The sequence below is a fragment of the Heterocephalus glaber genome, unplaced genomic scaffold (genome assembly GCF_053883595.1).
Source record: "Heterocephalus glaber isolate CG9 unplaced genomic scaffold, H.glaber_assembly_v1.0 deba00000676, whole genome shotgun sequence".
Classification (NCBI taxonomy): Eukaryota; Metazoa; Chordata; class Mammalia; order Rodentia; family Bathyergidae; genus Heterocephalus; species Heterocephalus glaber.
Window position 1 is genome coordinate 2739147 of NW_028258156.1, and position 15634 is coordinate 2754780.

Consider the following 15634-nt stretch of genomic DNA (forward strand, 5'->3'; position numbering starts at 1 on the left):
TGTGGACAACCAGGAAGGGACAGCAGCCAAGCATTTCATGAACTCATGATGTTTACTTCTTTGCCAAAAACTGACACAGAGACAGATGTCGGCGAATTAGACTTCTGCATCACACTTGCCATTAGGAGGCAGAACCTGAGCTCAGATATCTGACTTTTCTGTCTTCACTGTGCCTTTGTCAGTTCTCAGAGCTGGAGGGTGTGAATCGCAAGTGAGTCCCTGAAACAACCCTAAAAGGACAGGAAGAAAAGAGAAGCTGCTGAGTCTTTCTGGAGTCAAGTGTCCTGTGGCTTCTGACTCCTAGCAGCCTCCAGGAGCCAGACAGAGGGGCTCCAAACTGTCAGCAAGCATGAGGAACAGGGTGTTCCCAGGCAGCCAAGGATGTAGTTTACCTCTGTTGAGCTGGACAAGAGGAAGACATGGAACCTGAGGAGACTGGACCACAGGCGGAGGATGCCTGCTGGGAGCATGTCCTTCAAGGAGGGAAGAAGAGAGAAGCAAGGCAGTGCGGGGAGATGGATGCCTCATGGGTTTGCACACGTGGCAGGAGGTGTGCTCTCCCTTTCGGAACTGGGTGAATTCAAGGAGGCGGCACTGACCACCAGTTAGGGACTGGCTCTGCAGCCAGACTGCAGGCTCCTCCCTCAGTCTGCCACAGCAGACCTTTGTGAGCTCAAACAAGCCACTGCCTTGCTGGGCTTCCATTTGATGTAAAATGAAGATAATCTTAGTATCCACCTCATAGTGTTGTTCCGAGGTTTAGATAAATTAATGGATTTTTGGTGATTCGAGCTGCCTGGCATATAGTATTGAGCACCAAATAAGTGTCCATGGCTCTTGTGACAATAATGATGAGGAGGAAGATAAAGATGAGAGGCCACAGGGCCAGGGATTTAGCTCAGTGGTGTGGCCATCTGCCTCAAAAGCACAAGGTCCTGAGTTCGATCTCCACCAAAAAAAAAAAGATGAGAGGCAACAAAACAGTCCATAGGTGTTTGTTAACTCCAAGGAAAATAAAAATAATCCAAACATTGAATGCTAATGACACCAAATACTGTAATGGAACTCTAATAGGAGGATTGGGAGGATGTAAAAGATTGAAATTCTTACCTTGGATTATAAGAAATCATTAGAGACCCAGAACCAAACAGCAGTAGCCTGTAGCACAAGCCTGTAATCCCAGCTACCTGGAAGGCAGAGCCAGGAGGATTGCAAGTAGGTGCCCAACCTGAGCAATTTAAGAAGACCTGGTCTCAAAATAAAACATAGAAAGGGCAGGGGGTGTAGCTCAGTTGTAGAGCACCCCTGGGTTCAATCCCTATTACTGCAGGACAAACAACAACAACAACAACAATACAAACAGCAGCAGAGGCATGTTATTTAGAAATGGAAGGTAAATATTGGGTTAGAGACTTATGAGAGGTCACCACAGGAAGGGGAGGGACAGGGGATTCCTCTCTTTGTAAGCTTCATAAAACCAACTGACATTTATTGTGTACAAGTTAATTATACCTTCGATTAAAGAGAAGAAAATTTAAATTAAAAAAGTAAGGAAGAAATACTGAAAGGGCAAAGGAGGATACCTCGAGGGGTTTCCCCTAGCCACACTGTGGTAATGTGAGCCGCAAGGAGGAGCGGAACAACTGCTGACTCACAGGTCAGGAATCTGTGAAGATCGGTGAGTCCAAAATGACACTGGAAAAGGGAAGTTAATCGAAAGTGTTCTGGGAAGTAGCTATAGTGTATGAACACGAAAACATGGGCGTTGGCATGGGTAGGATTTGTGTTCTGAGAAGCAGATTTCTGATTATGAAATGCAGGTGTTCTTTTCCCTTAGGCAGCAGGCTGGGTGTCGGAGTGAACCCCGGAGTTCCAGGGAGAGTAGGAACAGGGTAAGGCTAGGATGGAGCGGCCAACAGGCTGGAGAAAGAAGACTCGGGGTGGGTGGGGCTGTGTCAGGAAGGACACCTGTCCCTGAGAAACGCCCTCTCCAGTGACCCTTTCATCTGGAAGGCTTCAAAGTGACAAGAAAGACAAGGACTGTAAAAGTCCTGTTTGGGAAGCAAGCAAATCTTGCCCATACTGCAAGAGTCCATCTCAGAAGACAGTTTCCCTGGCAAACCATCTCGTTCTGATGACTCTGTCAGTCCGTCGGTAACTAAGGGCTTCCACCTGCTGCTACCTGTGGTCACCTCATCTTTCTTTTAGGTCTGCTCCAATTCTTGGACCCCCGTGAATGTCAGTGCCAAGTATAGGAATAAGATCTAGAACCAACATCTGTAATGAGTCATTGTGATCATTGGTCTGTTTTTAAGACATTTTAAAGAGTAACTACTAAAGTAGTAAAGTTGGCATAACTTTGTGGAAATTTATAGAATTTGACTGAATTCAGTGCTTAAATGTGTAAGGCCAATTAGGTATTTTAAAAATTATATTTTATTTATTATTTAATAGCATCTGAGTATTACATATTTATCAAACAGATTCAAGGATGTAAACATTTAGCATTAAATTAGGTACAGTTTTCTTATTTAAAAATAAGTAGCCCTTCAAACAAGACCCAGGCAACTATGATACAGAGGATATAGGGTAAGCCATTCAGTTGTTTCTTGCTATGGGAAGCCATTGAAAGGTGTTAACCGAGAGCACCAATAAATGTACCAATAAATGTTCTGTTATTAAAAAAAAAAAAGGACAGGGCCTCACTAAGTTGCCAGGCTGTCCTTGAATGTTTGATCCTCCTGCCTCAGCCTCCCAAGTAGCTGGGATTACAGATATGCACCACCATGCCCAGTGAAATTTTTTTTAAAAAGAGTGTGGGTGAGGGGGTCAAGAGTGGAGGCTGTGTAATCTTGGGTCCCCTTACAACACTGAAAGTATTCAGTCGCTTATTCATTCAACAAACACATGACCATTGGCTCCATATGTGCAGACACTGCCCTGAGCACTGTGACCTAATTAAAGATAATGATGAAAAGTTTGCTGGTACTAAGAAGGAAATGGATATAGGATCCTGTAGTTATTAGGAAGATATTACTTCTGGCTTGAAGAACTAGGGCCAACTCCATATTTAAGGAAATGGAGGAGAATAATATTCCAAAATGAGCTGAGACCCAGGTACAAGGAAGGGAAGGATTTTCCAGGTGTGGTGCATGGCCCCCAGAGCCAGAAATGTGTCTTTCACATAATCACACACTGCCAATTCATTTACACTATGGTTGCTTCAGCTCCCATAAATTGGGTCAGTACTAATGAAGCTAATTTATAATGATAAATCTATAAGGCAGAAAGGCAGTTCTGCTAATGTATTTGTGAGAATTCGACACCCCAGGAGAGTTTCAATTTGTCACGACAGTTGTCACTTTTGCATGAATATTAATGATCTTCATTATAAGAAAAATATGGCATATCGGGCTTCTGGAAAAGGTTGATTTCTTTTTATCTATAGTCACTGTCAAGTGTTTATGACTACAGAGAATGAGAGCCCAACAGAGTGGTGCCATCTGCAGACACTGAGGGTTCAGCAGAGGGCAGTGCGGGCAGAGGCAGGGAAGGAGGGGTGGATCTGAAGTTGGCCCTGGCGAGTGAATGCAAACAGCAGAAACTACAGGAGTGGGCTTGGTCTGGTCCAGATGCGCAGCCATGCACAGGGTGTGTGTGTGTGTGTGTGTATGTGTGTGTGCGTAAGGGTTCTAGGTCACCTTGGTGTTTTCATGTGAGTCACAAAAGTAACTAATAACTGATTTCACCTCCTTTGCCAGCGACCGGGAAGTTTCCTGGCTGTCCTGCAGGGTACAGTCATCAGCATGGAGCCCTCTCTAGTGGTTTTGTTCATTTTCCAAATTGAAATGAGTTCTGGGGTTACACCCGGGTGAGACTGTCAGCTGCCAGGGAACCCACCTCTGGCCCCCAAAGGCAGGGACTGTGAAACTGTGGAGTATAAGAATGGAAAGTACAGCCCAAGAAAGATTAGGGGCTGCCAACTTTTACATGTGATGTGCCGAGTTACGTGACATTTTCTTATAGAAACTCTTAACATTGCTGAATGTCACTGTAAAATGATCACTCATATGTAAGACAAAGAAAGGTCTTTACAGAGCAACTCATGGTAGCATACACCTATCATCCCAGCACTGTGGGAGGCTGAGGCAGGAGGGTCACAAGTTTGGATGTGGCCTAAGCAACTTACCAAGACCCTGCCTCAAAAGAAAAAAGCAAAAGCATTGGGGTTGTAGTTTAGTGTGAACGAACCCTAGGTTCAATCCCCAGTCCTGGAAGGAAAAAAATTATCGCCAAAACCAAAACCTGCTGTCTCTCTCCTTTGAGAAGCCGGACTGCAGTCTCCTGGATGGCAGGGTCGCAGTGTCACCCGGTCATAGTGCCATGAGGCATCGCCTGCTGCTTTCCACAGGCTCCTGCACACAGGCTGAGGATGGCCTCAAGTGACTCCACAAGTGTGCATTTCCTGTCCCCCATGCATCTCCAGAGCTCTCTGCACATCTTCATCCCTTCACACAGCTGAAGTCTGTCTGCAAATACATCCAGAGATTTGGAACTGAAGACCCAAGTTCTAGCCTCAGTTCCTCCTATTTCCAGTGTGACCTTTAGCACATCCCTGACCCTCCCCTCTGTTAAATGGGGAGACGGAGGCCACTGGCCAGAAGCACCCTTCCCTCTCCCAGGGGCACCCCAGGTCTGAAGGGCAGGCATCTCAAGGCCTTCTGTTTCCACAAAGGCAGGGGTAGGTTTAAGTTCATAGGCAAGCGCTGGAATTTAAGGAGTATATGGCTTAAAGCAACAGAAGTGCAAACCAAAAAGGCATTCTGGCTAGCCCATCATACACATTCCTACAATATTCCCATCCGGCCTGCTTGCATACTAAAATCTAGCAGAGCATGTGAGAGAACTAGTGGGACCAGACTCTCAAAACCATGCAACTTTGTAATCGGAGCATCAGCAGAAATAATCATCATCCCAACAAAAATGAGTGCTCGGCCTCTCCACGGCCTCATTCCAACCCAACAGCCTCAAGCTGACCACGTGAGTCTAGGCAAGTGACACTGCCTATCTGAGCTTTGGCCCTTTAGCTGGCCTGGAGGGTGGTGGGCTCAAAGGGAGGTCTGGGAAAGAAACACTGAATCTTTATACTCACTTGTTACATATGTGTTAAAATTATTAATATATCTATTACGATGCAGTATTTATTTTATCCTCTTTGCATGTGCAGTCTATGGCAGTAGATAAATGCGCACATACGGCATTCATCTTAAAAATATTCACACACTCATCTTTGGACAGTCCCACGATTTTCATTGGTTGGGTGTAAGGCGGAAGAGTTGGGAGCCGGTGGCTGGAAGAAGCAGCCTCGCCCCTCTGGGGTCCCTGTGCGGTGGAGAGTTCCCCGGGGCTACAGGGAGCCCTTCCTTCTGAAGCTGGCCTGCAGACAGCAGATGAAGCAGAAATTGAAGATGAGTGAGGCTGCGGCTTATCTTTCTCCTTTGGAAGGACCCAAAGAGGTGAAAGTGAAGGAGAGAGCATTGGCCAAGACGGTTCTGTAACTCAGTGTGTGACCAGCTTGAGGGCAGCTTTCTCGAGCTGAAGGATGTTTGAAAGGAGGCTGAGAGCAGGTGTGTGATAGCCCCAGAGCCTTTCTTCAGTACGTGCACGCTGCTGGCAGGGGGCCCAGATGGGGACACCAAGTGGACACCAGCACTCACTGAGCGCGCTGGTGTAGGAGCCATGTGGCCTCTGCTGCCTGTGGTGGCCCTCTGGCTGCCGGAAGGAGAAATGGCTGGGTCAGGACACTGACGGTTGTTTGGTTTTTGTTGTTGTTGTTGATACCGGGGGTTGAACTCAGGACCATGCGCTTTCGAGGCAGGCAGAGAGGGTGACATCCGGGGTGCAGTAAGACAAACCCCCATGTTTCTGGTTTAAAACTGCAGCTGTACTCCCCCGGGCCGAGGAGAGGGGATGACTTCAGTGGCTCCTGCGGTGGTTTGTGTATTTCTTTACCAAATATTCCTTTAATGCATACCTGTGCCAGGCATTGTTCTGAGCACTTTGGAAAACAGGAGCTCAGCTGTTCTTTCCGACAGCCTTAATGAGTGAATACTGTGAGTCCACTTCCCGGATGAGGGGTCTGAAGCTCAGAGAGGTAGTGTCACTTGCCTAGGCTCACACAGCCTGTCAGAGGCAGCACCAGGCCAGCCTGGTCTCGGTGGCCCCACAGGAGACGAGAGGTGCACCAGTCTCTGCTCCACTTGTGTTGAGCCACAGCAGACGGCCCTGACTGAGCATGGAGTCCTGCACTTTTTCTGGCAGGAATTCCTAACTCTCTCAGAACTATTTTTATTTAGTTTCAAAGAGGCTTTTCTAAAATTATTTTATATGTAATATTATAAACTACACAGTAATATTGTCACAGAGGTGATTTTCTTACATTGGAGCACTTACCACATGGTAGTCTTCCTGTGCCAAGTATTCCATAGACATTAATTCCAGTCTCTAAATTAGGCTGCAAAGGAGAGATGTGCACCCGTTTCATACAAGGGAAAATAAAAGCCAAGTAGTCTGACCCTTGGCCTTCAAAAGCCAGCCCTTGAACCTCGGTCTGAGACAGAAGCATAAACGGTCCATGTTGAGCCCCGACCTCAGGCCTGCAGTGCAGCTTTCCGGTGCGCGCTGTCCCTGCTGTCACAGCCCCCCAACCTGACCTCAGCTCTGTAGCCCAGCTTCACCCGCTTGGAGCTGGAGGCCATGTGGTCCCCAGGCGACTGTGTCTGCAGCTCCAGCCCTCCGGGTCTGGTCCCTTTTGATCCCAAGTTTTGAAGTTTTATCTCGCACTGGGCTTCATTAAGCAGTGGTTGCTCACAGGCTCCCGCCCCCCACCCCCAGCTGTAAATGTTGGAGGTTCTTGGTGTTCCAGTTAACAAATTAGCCCAATTAGATGGGTAAATTAGTCATTCTGACTTTCTGAAGTCCCACTGGAAGAGCTTTGAGAAATAGCATTTATAGTTTTCTAACAGGCAATTTAAAGGACACCAGCATGTGGCATCTGTTTAAGAGTGAAATGTTTTAAACAACACCCTGCTTGGAGAGCTGTGGAGGGCCCCGCCTGGGTGTTTAAGGACGAGCATTTCCAAGCTGGCTCTCTTTTTGGGCTCTAGTTCAGTATTGCAGGGTTACCTGAAACCCACAGTTAATTCTAAAGCCTCAATATTTTTTTTTTTTTGGTACCGGGGATCGAACTCAGAACCTTGCGCTTTCAAGGCAGGCACCTGAACCACTGAGCTAAATCCCTGGCCCTAAAGCCTCAATTTTACCAAAATGTTTTCTCTGCAACACCTCCCCTCACCACCCTCCATTTTCTTGCAGGCTTTGAAAAAAGACTGATTTCCATCATGAGTGGTAAATGGTAAAGAACCAACAACTTGGAGAAAGTTGAAGGGGACTTCAGAGGAGCCTTAAGGGCTGTTAGCATATGGGGCAGGAAAGCAACTGAGAAAAAGTGACACCCCTTAATGGCTAATTAAGAACGCAAAAGCATCTTACCCTTGGGGGGTGGATGCTCAGTTTCCTAGTGTGACAGTAATCCCTGCCTCATAGGGTTACTGGAGGATTACATGAGATAATGCATATAACATGCCTGAAATATAATAGGCAAACGTGAGGTCCCTTCCTTCCTTCCTGGACCCTTTCAACTTTTAGTCTCAGATGCCCACATCCATGTTCCTGGCTCAACTGCTCTTCAAACAATCTTATTAATGCCTATTAAAATGAAACCCAATAAAAGTGCCAATATTTGGTGTTGAAATAATTGATGTAGCAGAGTGGGCCCGTGAAGCACCCAGGCAGGCCCCTGGTGCAATTTAGCCTCACACCTGGGGGATGAATTTCACAACTGTAATTGCTACCATATAATTCTTATTAATGTTGTGCTATAATTCCTATTTATTCCACGGGACTTGTAAATGCATTAGGACTTGTCAACATATTATTTTACACTGTTTATGATCTGTAGAATTATGTCCTTCGGGGTTGTATTGTGCAAAAGCACAAAATAAATGGCTTTGGGCCTCATTAGAAATGAGCAAAAAGCGGCTGCTTGTTAAAGTGGCTCTCCACCCCAGCTATTCTGGACAGAAGTCAGTAGACTGTTAATTCTTAGCAGAGCCCTTCACCTTTAGGAATCTAAGAGAATCTCTTCTTCTTGTGTGCCAGGAAATGTGTGTAGCTCAAAGGAGGATGAGATAAGGATGTAGGGAATTGCTTTGTCTTTCGGGAGCTACACCTGCATACTCCCGCTGCAGCCTGTCTCCGGGCTCCTGTGATTTCTGTCCCCTTTGCTCTTGGCTTGAGTAACCCTCTTTCAGCTCCAAAATACCCTCTGCATCTTCCCAGGTCAAATCTACACACACAAGTTTTGAAATTGAAAAAGTACAGAATGTAACTCCCTCCCAGAGCTCTTTGCATTCACTAGACTGGCGTGAAGTTAAGGGGATAGAATTCCGCCCTTTGGGATGTCAGGCACTAGCTTGTGTTTGTGTTAAGAGGGGTCTGCCAATTCTGGGCCTTTTGTTTTTGTTGCTTTTTGTTTTCCTGCAATACTAGGGATCGAACCCAGGGCCTTTGCCCCCTGAGCCACATCCCCACCTTTTTCTGGTTGAGACAAGGTCTCGCTGTCTCTCTACATTGCTGGTTATTTTTGTGGGGCCTGAGAGCTTTCCCACCACTTTGCAGCCCGAGCCGGCCACTATGGAATCAAGCTGAAGGTCTTGCTCAGCCAGTCCCTGGATACTGTTAGCAGGGGTGCTGTCCCTCCAGGCCTGGCACGCCTCTCCCAGGGCAGTCGTGGCTGCCCTGTCCTCCTCTCCCGGGGCCAGAGGGAGTGAACCTGTGGCAAGGTGACGGCTTCTGACAGTCCTTGCGCTTTTCTCTTCTGCTCCCACAGGCAGCGAGTACGATGAAGAGGAGGTGGACTATGAGGAGTCAGACAGCGACGAGTCCTGGACCACAGAGAGCGCCATCAGCTCCGAAGCCATCCTCAGCTCCATGTGCATGAATGGAGGGGAGGAGAAGCCTTTTGCCTGCCCAGTTCCTGGATGTAAAAAGAGATACAAGGTAAAAGAGATGCCACTTGGCTTGGCATAATTGTCTGGTAAAAGGACAAATCTCCTGTAAACAGCCACTCCTTTCTCATTTTAAAGAGAGTGCACAGGCCAGAGGGAGACATCCTCTCCTCCAGTGGTCCACAGCCCTCGGGTGCCTGTGCACTCAGGCTGGTCTCAGGAGAAAGCTGCTGTTTGCTAGGGATTCCTTTTGCTGTCTGTGCAGGAGCCAGGGGTCAGAGATCTTGTAAGAGAGCTGTGTCTTTGATACTCTTCAAATTCATGTCATATTGGGTACCTGGGAAACTCAAATGCAAGGCCTGGAGGTGCAACTCAAAGGCAGAGCCCATGCTTAGCATCAGCATGCACGAGTCCCTGGGCTCCATCCCCAGCACCACACGAACAGACTATCAAATGTGTCAGCCTCTTTATTTGCCAAACACCTTCCCCAGTGGATGGCTCTCCAGGTGGCTCACAGAAGACCACTTTGAAGTCATGAAACCTACAGACAGCTTTTCATAGAGCCCTTTTGGAAAATGTGGCAGGATTTTTACCTTCCAGCGGGGGTGGGCCTTGCTTCCTTCTCCTTACTGGCATGAAGGGTGTGGGGAGAAAAAATGCTTTGAGTTTTTTTCCCCTCAGCCAAACACCAACTTCAGCTTCAGCCTCCACTCTGTCACCCATGTTCCTGCAGGCCTGACTGGGTGTCGTGGGCAGGCAGGGGTACTAAGTTTTCTGTTAACCAAAATCCTAGAGACAAAACAATGAGGAAGAGAAACACCTACAGTATTCAAGTGTGCGTCTGGAGGACATTTTAAAAAATTACCAATTTTCCCACAAGGTGTTACTAGCTCTTTAGAAGCCAATTGTGAGATAGAAATGTAAAAATCATGGGGCTGGGGATTTAGCTCAGTGGTTCCGCCGCCTGCCTTGAAAGCGCAAGGTCCCGAGTTCAATCCCAGATTACAAAAGAAATGTAAAAATCAGAAACATACCTGGTACAGTTGATAACATGCTAACTTACCTATGGCTCTGCTATTTTTTAAAGGTTTGAAAAATGTGTGACAGCATGAGCACTTCTTACATTTTTCCTTCTTAAATATGTGTCTCTGAACAATTAAAAAAATTGATTTCAGTACTTTTTATACTAGCCACAGATAGAGAAGCACCACACACAAAGGTAAGCGGTCTAAGCTGTCACTCTGTGTACTGTTAGATTTCACCAGGCAAAGTCCAGATGATCTCTGTTTAAACTCAGACACAAACCCCAGGACACAGATGTGCAAGTCCAGATTCCTGAAGGCTGCTGAGTTCAGGTCAGCATGTGTCTCAGGAGCCTGTGCCATCTTCTGTGTCACAAGGCATGGAGGTGGCAGAGGACAGTCGCCTCAGGATGCGAGATCCCAAAGTCAGGGTTAAACGGGCTTCTTCCAGAGGGCAGCTCTGCACTGCAGTTGTTCCTTTTTCTGTTTCACGGTGGAAAGAGAAGGGGTGATTGTACCTGCCTGCGCTGATACCCGTTCTCTCCATGGAACCCATTCCTCCTCACTCCTGTCATCTCGCTGCCTTCTCCCAAGTGCCTGAACAATTTCAGCGATGTTATAAGAGGGAGCGAAGTAATGGTCAGTACTGAGGTTGACCAAAAAAAAAAGTGAATAAAGGCTACAGCCTTCACTGTAGTACAGTATAGGGACTGAGAGCAGACCTGGCACCCTCCCCCTGACCACATGCCTGAGATAAGCATCGCTGTAACCTCCAGAAGTGCAGAAGCTTCACTGGGAGCAGTGGCTGTAGGGCAGTGCCGTCCTCTAGCATAAGTATTCATTATTTCATCTGATTTTCCGCATGATTGTTGTTATTGGTGAGAAGAGGGTGGTGATGAGATGCAGTACTATGGAGGCAGGCAGAATCCGGAAGTGCCACCATCTTGTTGTTTATTCCCGTAGCAAGTCAGACATTTGTCTGTGTTGGGAATCAAACCTAGTACCTTGCGCATGCTAGATAAATGCTGTGCCACTGAGCTACATCTTCAGCCCTTCTTATTTTTTGAGGCACGGTCTCTTGTTGAATTACTCAGGCTGATTTCAAACTTGCTGTCCTCCTGCCTCAGCCTCCTGAACAGCTGAGATTACAGGTGTGCACCATTGTATCTGGCCATAATTTTCCTATTCCTTACCCATTGGCAAGGAGTCTCTGGCCAGTTAGTCTTTTGAGCACTGATTCAGAATCAGCTTTTTTCACCACTTCATTGGCATTTACACAGCAGAAAGATGAGGCACTGACTTCCCACCTCAGACTTGATAAGAATTGAGAGACAGACCCAGCAGGAGGCCCACGCCTCTGCACTTCCCCCATGTTAATTCCTTTGCCTAGGACACCCCCTTCCTTTGTAGGGGAAAAATACTTTTTTCTTCAATCCTTATAAGCTCTTAGTTATAACTGATCCCAGTTACAAAACATGGGTTAACAAGAGAAAAAACCAACAGAAATGTATTAACATTTATGTTTCAGGGCCGGGGATGTAGCTCAGGGCCATAGCGCCTGCCTGGCAAGCTGGAGGTCCTGAGTTTGATCCTTGGTACAAAAAAAAATTGACATTTCATTTATACACAATGATCAAAGAGAATGTGAATGTTAAAAAATTTACTACAGTAAAAGACACATTGACATTGGTCCCTCAAAGTAGTTGCTCTCACTTTGAACGCACTTACTTCATCATTCTTGGGAATGTGTCTCTTACTGTAATTTTTTTTTTTTAATTTAAACTTTCATGGTATTTTTTGATCACCCTTATACAGGGGAACTACCCAGGGCATGAGTGAATAGTTCTCAAACAGATGGTTTTGAATTCCAGCTCCTGGAGTGTCTTCAACAAAGAACAGTGACATTTTAGAGAAGGGACGAAACAAAGGAAAAGGACTTGGCCCCTGGGCGGCAGCTTACGGGAAGACAAGTACATGGCCACTAAAGCCTAGTCAGTACAGCTGGCTAATGCAGTCCTTCTTTTGATAATTTTTTGTGTTCTAGTGGTAAGGGTTAAATAGTCTATAACTTTAAGCAATGTAAAATAGAACAAGCCTCCAAAAGTTTCTCTTCGAGTCCTCTGCTGGCTAGAGAGGCTGCCTTCCCCTTGGACAGACACATTAGTCCCTGCCGCCTAACAACAGCCAGGCCGCTCTGGAGCTCAGGTTTTCCCACGAGGGGGCACCTCAGCCTTTCTCTCCCTCCCTGCATGGATCCACATCTTCTGAGGACCCCATCGGAAGTCTCCTCAGGGTACTTGGCACAACCACTCTGGATAGCAACTTAGCAGTAAGAATTAAAGGTTTAAGAATGTAATTCATTAGCTCCTTAATTCTTTAGAAATTTACCCAGGGCTGAGTGTATAGCTCAGTGCTAATGCACTTGCCTAACGTGTGCAAGGCCCTAGGTTGGATCCCCAGCATGGGGGGAAAAAAAGAAATTTATCCTAAGCCTATCACAAGCAAAGATATACAAGTTCATCACATAATCAGCACAAATTTGGTAAATACTAAACTTCTAACAATAGGGGAACAGAATAGAATTTGGTCTAGGGTCACACCACCCTGAACGTGCCCAGTCTCTGCTGATCTCGGAAGCTACACAGGGTCAGGCCTGGTTAGTACTTGGATGGGAGAATGGAATTCGGCCACCAAAATCCTGTTTTCAAGAAACATGTAAGGAGGGAATGCTTGCAAAGTAAAATTAAGTAGGAAAAGAAGCAGTCTTGGGCCAGGGATTTAGCTCATTGGTTTCGCTGCCTGCTGCGCAAGCGCAAGGATCCAAGTTCAATCCCCGGTACCCAAAAAAAAAGAATGAGAAGACCAGATTCTCCTTTTCCCAGAGATCCTGCTGTCACCCTGCAGTGAGGCTGGGGGTCCCTCCACGGGGGCTGGGCCTGAAGAGTGTCACCAGTGCCTTGCAGCTCCTTTCCCCTTTAACCATCGCTCTCCCCGGTGGCTGTTTCCTCACTTTCCTTCCTCACCAAATCCCCAAGCAACTTCATCATCTCCGTTATGTTGCAGAATATCAAGGCCCTCAGGAAATTACGGTTTTCTTACCTAGGACACATCACATATTGTACACATTTGAGCCTGAATTCTGACAACAAAGACCAAACACCCTGATAGCCCAGCTGTCAGGTTCCCTGACTTGGAGTGGACTATTTGGAAGAGCCTCTACACTGCTACTATGTTGTCCACTGGCTGGCTTAATTCCATAGCAGGGACAGGTCCTTCCTGATGGTAGAACCCCACATGCATCCTCCATTAGCCTCCTGTAATTCATGCTTTCTCCATTCTGAGTGACCCCACGCTCAGGTGGTAAGATGTCTCGAAGAAGCTGCTTGTTCTGCTGAGTACCTAGCACTTTAGGAGGCTGTGTGAGGAAATACCGACTACAGAGGTGGCCATCCCTGGGACCTTCCAGTTCTCACTTAACAGTTGTGTGATCCCGGACAAGTCACTTTACTTTGTAGTGTCAATTTCCTCGTCTAAAATGGAGGGTTGAATCATACATAACCAGCATGAGTTCCTAGTAAATATTATTAGCAACCTTCCTTAATCTTTTAAAGCTTAATTTTCTTTCTTTTGGTACCAGGGATCAAGCTCGGGACCTTTTGCTTGTGAGGCAGGTGCTGGAACCACTGAGCTAAATCCCTGGCCTATTTTTCTTTTGAAAGACTAGAAGCTTTAAGCATTTCATTTTCAAGTTGCCTGTTAGTCATTAGTATTTTTAAAAGTTCAAACTCTTTTCAGGAATGATGCAGGAACTTCCATGACTCTTTTTAGATCTCTACTTTTCTTCCCATTGCCCACATATGAATGCATCGATGGAGGAAATATCTAGAGTCTGATTTGACCTTGTCTAAGTGTTGACATTTGTGAACATGTTAAAGCACAGTAACAAAGAGAAAAGTAGATTCTTTGGCCAACCCTGGAACTAAACATATTCCCAAATATGTAATTGGCCTCCTAATTTTTCAGACTAGTAAACTGGTATATTGGGTTTCTATGTTTTTCTCATAGCCTTTCATCCATGCATGCAACACATTTATATTCAAGGCAGGAAAAGGCCACAGAACCTGTTAGAGCCACCTTGACTCTGGCTTGTCTTACCCCTTGTGAACTCTGGATCTGGTTTCCCATTGGACCAGCTTTAGCAAGTTCTGGTTTCATACCATCCCTAACCTAATTAGTTATAAAACCACAAGTCTGGATGGAGTTATCTAAGCCCTGATGCCACCCCAGTTGCTATGCTTTTTATTTTGGTTTCTAATATTGTGACAAGGTATGAGTAGTAGAGGGCACAGAGGTAGTTGGATTTTTAATGATCCATCTTTCAGCAAGTTCCTTGAAACCAAAGACATGAAATGCCTAGTAGCCTCTCAAGCGTAGAAAAGGATATTACTAGGAGCTCAGTGAATATTCATTGAGCTAATAGGATGTTAGCAAGCAGGCAGATGCACATTTCTAGCATTTGTGAGCCAGAGGATGGCTTTCATGTTTAACCATGTTAAATTTGGAACTCTTTTGTTATTGCTGTTTTTAAACAGGGTTTTGCTATGTAGTTCAGGTTGGCCTTGAATTCACAATGTAGCCCACGCTGGCCTGCAACTCATGGCAATCCTCATGGTTCAGCCTCATGAGTGCTAGGAGTACTGGACTTTTTAAGTCTTTTTCTAATGGTCATAAAACTATTATTCTTTATCTCCCTCCCAAAACACAGAGCTTAAAATAGTCCTGTCACTGACTGGTACAGCTAAGTAGGTCTTGCTTGGATGCAGTAACTATAATAGCCACCAGCTGTGGCTGGAGTCATCTGAAGGCTAAACTGAGCCAGATATATAAGATGCCCTCTTCGTTCACCTACCTGTGCCTCTGTAGGAGGGCTGAACAGTGAGGGGCCAGGGAATGGCTACCCACCTAAAATTTTGGTGGGTCTGATTCTGCCACTGCTACTTCCCACTCCCTATTCTGCCCCCAGCAAGTTCTGATCCCCCGGATGCCCCTCGGCAGGACTGGTAAGGCGCTTCCACATGTGAGAAAGGATTATTGACGCCAGTAGGACAAGGTGAAGGTGCAAAAGGCCCAGAACCAGTTGTTCAGGGAAAAGGCTGTCAGTCTCTGCTCCAGCTTACTGGGCAACCTTGAGACTATGAACATCTCTCATCTTGTGGCTACCTGGTACCCCTCAGTTCATCAAAGTCAAGCAGGATTCTCTACCATGGGCTTTAAAAAAGAAATAATAGCATGCACTACAAATCTCCAAGAGGAAAATGTAATGCTATGTGACCATTAATCCTGATATGTCAGCTTCATTGGCTTAAGAAATGCCTAGGTTAGTAGAACACACTGCTCTGTGTCTGGGTGGGTTAGGGAGGCGTGGGTTTGGATACCAATCTAGTCCCTCACTCATTCTTCTCTGGCACACTTCCCTGCTTTGCTCTGCAGCTGCCATGAACTAAGTACCTTGGCTCTACCAAGCCCTTCCGCCATGTTCCCGCC

The 15634-nt window shown here is 46.3% G+C and overlaps 1 protein-coding gene across 1 annotated transcript in view; it reads left to right on the plus strand.

Moving 5' to 3' along the window:
- Jazf1 (JAZF zinc finger 1) overlaps positions 1-15634 on the plus strand; it is a 348619-nt gene that overhangs the window by 329575 nt on the left and 3410 nt on the right. The window contains exon 4 of the mRNA XM_004839497.3: positions 8951-9120. Coding sequence (XP_004839554.1) covers positions 8951-9120 — 170 coding nt within the window. The remainder of the gene's footprint in view (positions 1-8950; positions 9121-15634) is intronic.